The sequence below is a fragment of the Lolium perenne genome, chromosome 3 (genome assembly GCF_019359855.2).
Source record: "Lolium perenne isolate Kyuss_39 chromosome 3, Kyuss_2.0, whole genome shotgun sequence".
In the NCBI taxonomy this organism is placed as follows: Eukaryota; Viridiplantae; Streptophyta; class Magnoliopsida; order Poales; family Poaceae; genus Lolium; species Lolium perenne.
The window spans coordinates 335,138,639-335,141,625 of record NC_067246.2 but is presented as its reverse complement, the minus strand read 5'-3'; the positions used below and the strand labels follow the sequence as shown (position 1 = coordinate 335,141,625).

General features: G+C 44.2%; 1 protein-coding gene across 1 annotated transcript; it reads right to left on the bottom strand.

The window, feature by feature from the left end:
- LOC127345892 (mevalonate kinase) lies at positions 1-2,256 on the bottom strand. Its single transcript, XM_051372416.2, has 5 exons — positions 2,040-2,256; positions 1,710-1,956; positions 1,362-1,621; positions 761-1,174; positions 1-272 (listed from the first exon to the last, which is right to left on the bottom strand). Exons 1-5 carry the CDS (start codon positions 2,242-2,244, stop codon positions 163-165), a joined length of 1,236 nt encoding a protein of 411 aa, XP_051228376.1. The 5' UTR covers positions 2,245-2,256; the 3' UTR covers positions 1-162.
- Positions 2,257-2,987: the final 731 nt, after the last annotated feature.

Genomic DNA, 2,987 nt, shown 5'->3' with positions numbered 1-2,987 from the left:
TATACCACCTAAACTTCCTTGATTGGGCGGAACACTAACAAGTTTCATTTGGCAATTGATACAACAATTGGGCCGACAAATACACAACTGAAAGCTTATTTGGTACGGTCTATCAAACCAGCCCACTACAGTGTTATACAACATCTCCTTAAAACAAGAGTGTTATCCTCGGCAAAACTGAAGACCCCGTCCACCAACTTCGACTTGAAAGCAGCGAAATCCATGTGACTCAATCTCCGCAGTGGTCTTCTCCAAAACTAACTTGGACAATACTGGAAATTATGTCAAGGAATCATTTGCAAGTATTTAAAGCAACATACATGAATGACATACAAACTGTGCAATATGTATTGCGAAATTCAGAATACAGATCTAGAGAATTTTCATGATCTTCAAAAGTTTGTAGCATTGGTAAAACGTTAAGCATTTCCTGATACAGCTTTGCTACATTAAAAAAAATCAGTCATTTAGAAATGCTAAGTAATGAGGAGTTAGCTTTTATTAACCAATCATTCAAATTTTAGCATTCCTATCAAGTTCACTAGCACTGAATATCGGAAAGTACATTTCAGGATGCTGAAAACTCCACTACTGAGACAGCGAGGTATTGACAAATACTAATTGTTCCTCCTATTTTTCAGGGTCAAAAATGTTACGTAGAAAGCAAACCAGAAAGTAATCATACAGTAGAATCAGCAGTATTTTTGCGGACAAAAAGCCATGAAATTTTAGCTAGAAAGAGTAAGACGTAGAAGGATACGAGTTGGTATCAGTGTCAAAACACAGCCTCCACCACCAGCTCCAGTCAGCTTAGAGACCAAGTTATATTTCAACGTTGTCTGCAGCACGGTTTCTATGGAACGATGGCTGACTCCCATGCACTGAAGCAAGCCTTGATTCATCTGCATGAGCTCTGCTAGTTTTTCCTCCTTCATGGTGATTGCTACCTCATCCTCAGCTGCTGACTCGACAATGCTCGAGAGCTCTTCACTGATAGAGTTTACCGCACTGATGACGGAAGCCATAGCATCGGGATGCCTGGATACTCTTTCAGAAACACCAGCAACTAGGGCCTTGGTATTCCTACCAACCCTTGTATCAGTAATGAGCATTTTTACCGGATTGGTGCATCTGAGGTTGGTGAATTCCCCCTTCTTGAATTTGATCATGCTGCCTAACATTCATACACAGATTCAGTAAAACACAATCTCGTAATAAAGGGTGAGGTTAAGCTAAACATATGTATTCAGTAGGGAATGACTCAAATGAGTCATGCCTAACATTATGTACACTAGATTTTAGTACCAACTGAACTGAACTGAAGATTTGAACCGATCCAAGAAAGCAGCAGCGTAGCGTACCAAAAGTGCTGACGGCATTGTCGATGCCAGAAGGCTTGCCATGAATAATCTTCTCCCCCTGGAACGCCCACTGGTTAACGAGCTCAAGATCATCCCTGTCCATCGATCCCCACTCTGTTCCGCCATTGCCAGCTTGTGCAGAAACGGCGCCTGCGGCAACCAAGAGCGCCCCTGACAAGGATACACAGAAGGCGGCTGACGACCCGAGGCCCGCGCCCACTGGCAAGTCAGATTTGACCACGGCCTTCCCGGGCCTATAGCTGCGCAAGGAAGGGCACAGGGAGTTGCATTAGCAATTGCGCTATGAGGTAGTGCCTCCATTACATGATTGGGAGGGTGGCAACTGACCCCAAGATGGAGGTGTAGAGGTAGAGGAAGGCGGAGAGGCCGCCAACGAGCCAGATCTTGTCCTCGGGGATCTCTTCCTGCTCCAGGAGCTTGGCCATGGCGGCCAGCTCGTCGGAGGAGCACGGCCTGGGCGCGTTGACCCCGGCTGGTTTGTCCCCGAGCGCCTCCCGGAGCCGCGAGCACGGCCACGAGAAGACCAGGCCCGTGTCCCTTAGGTCCACCTCCACCGCGCCGGCGCCGCCATCCTCTGCATCGATGGGAAGAGTTCAGAGCGATGACGAAAGAACGAAAAAGGAAAGAAACAAGAAAGAGTCAGTGCGTGAACCGGACCTGATGCGGGGAGGAGGTGGAAGGTGGACTGGGTGTAGAGATCAATGGCGGCGGCGACGGCGGCAGAGCCGTGAACGACGGCGTGCTCGCCGGCGAGGATGATCTTCCCGGGCGCGCGGGCGCGGAACTCCCCCATTTGATCCGGTCTTCCCTTCTCTTTCTCTGTTTCGTTTGCACGGTTCGGTGTTGTGGGCTTGTGGCGCATCGGAGATATCGAAAGTAATGTTCTTGTAGGCACATAATACACGTGCGACACCCTGTGTCCTGGTAAGTCATACTCCTTCCGTCTTGATAAATAATGCTTACTATATTTTTATGGAAATATCTTACTCTTTCCGTCTTGATAAATAATGCTTATATTTTTATGAAAATATCTTACTCCTTCCGTTTTGATAAATAATGCTTATATTTTTATGGAAATATCTTACTCCTTCCGTTTTGATAAATAATGCTTATATTTTTATGGAAATATCTTACTCCTTCCGTTTTGATAAATAATGCTTATATTTTTTTAAAAAATAAGCTAATTAAGTTCAACTAAAATTTTAGAACAACAAAGTTTGACCAATCGTGTAGAAAAAATGTTAATATCTACAATATCAAATCAAAATTATTGGAATCTTAATGCAACATAGTAGAGTATTATATGCATTCGATATTGTATATGTTGATATTTTATCACACATAATTGGTCAAATATTGCAAAGTTTAACTTTACCTAAACCTTATATCCGGAGTAATATGGAATATAGAGGGAGTAATAATGTCTTGCTGGTACATCATCATGCACATGAGACGATGACTTTAGTATTAGCATTTCCCGTGGAAGGGCTTCGTTTCTTGATGTTTTTTCAGTTTGGTTAGAGTTTGTGTCCTATTAGGAAGGTGTGTCGCTCCTTGAAGATGGAATAAAGTCCTTGCCATTTAGACCCCGTCCCGATGGTGTGT

Bases quoted from the DNA above. Each gene is read 5' to 3' on its own strand.
- LOC127345892 (XM_051372416.2), bottom strand. From the start codon at position 2,244: ATGCGCCACAAGCCCACAACACCGAACCGTGCAAACGAAACAGAGAAA. The intron at 1,175-1,361 runs GTACGCTACGCT...TATGAATGTTAG, and splicing joins CAATGCCGTCAGCACTTTTG to GCAGCATGATCAAATTCAAG. The intron at 273-760 runs GTATCCTTCTAC...CATAATTTCCAG, and splicing joins TTTGACACTGATACCAACTC to TATTGTCCAAGTTAGTTTTG.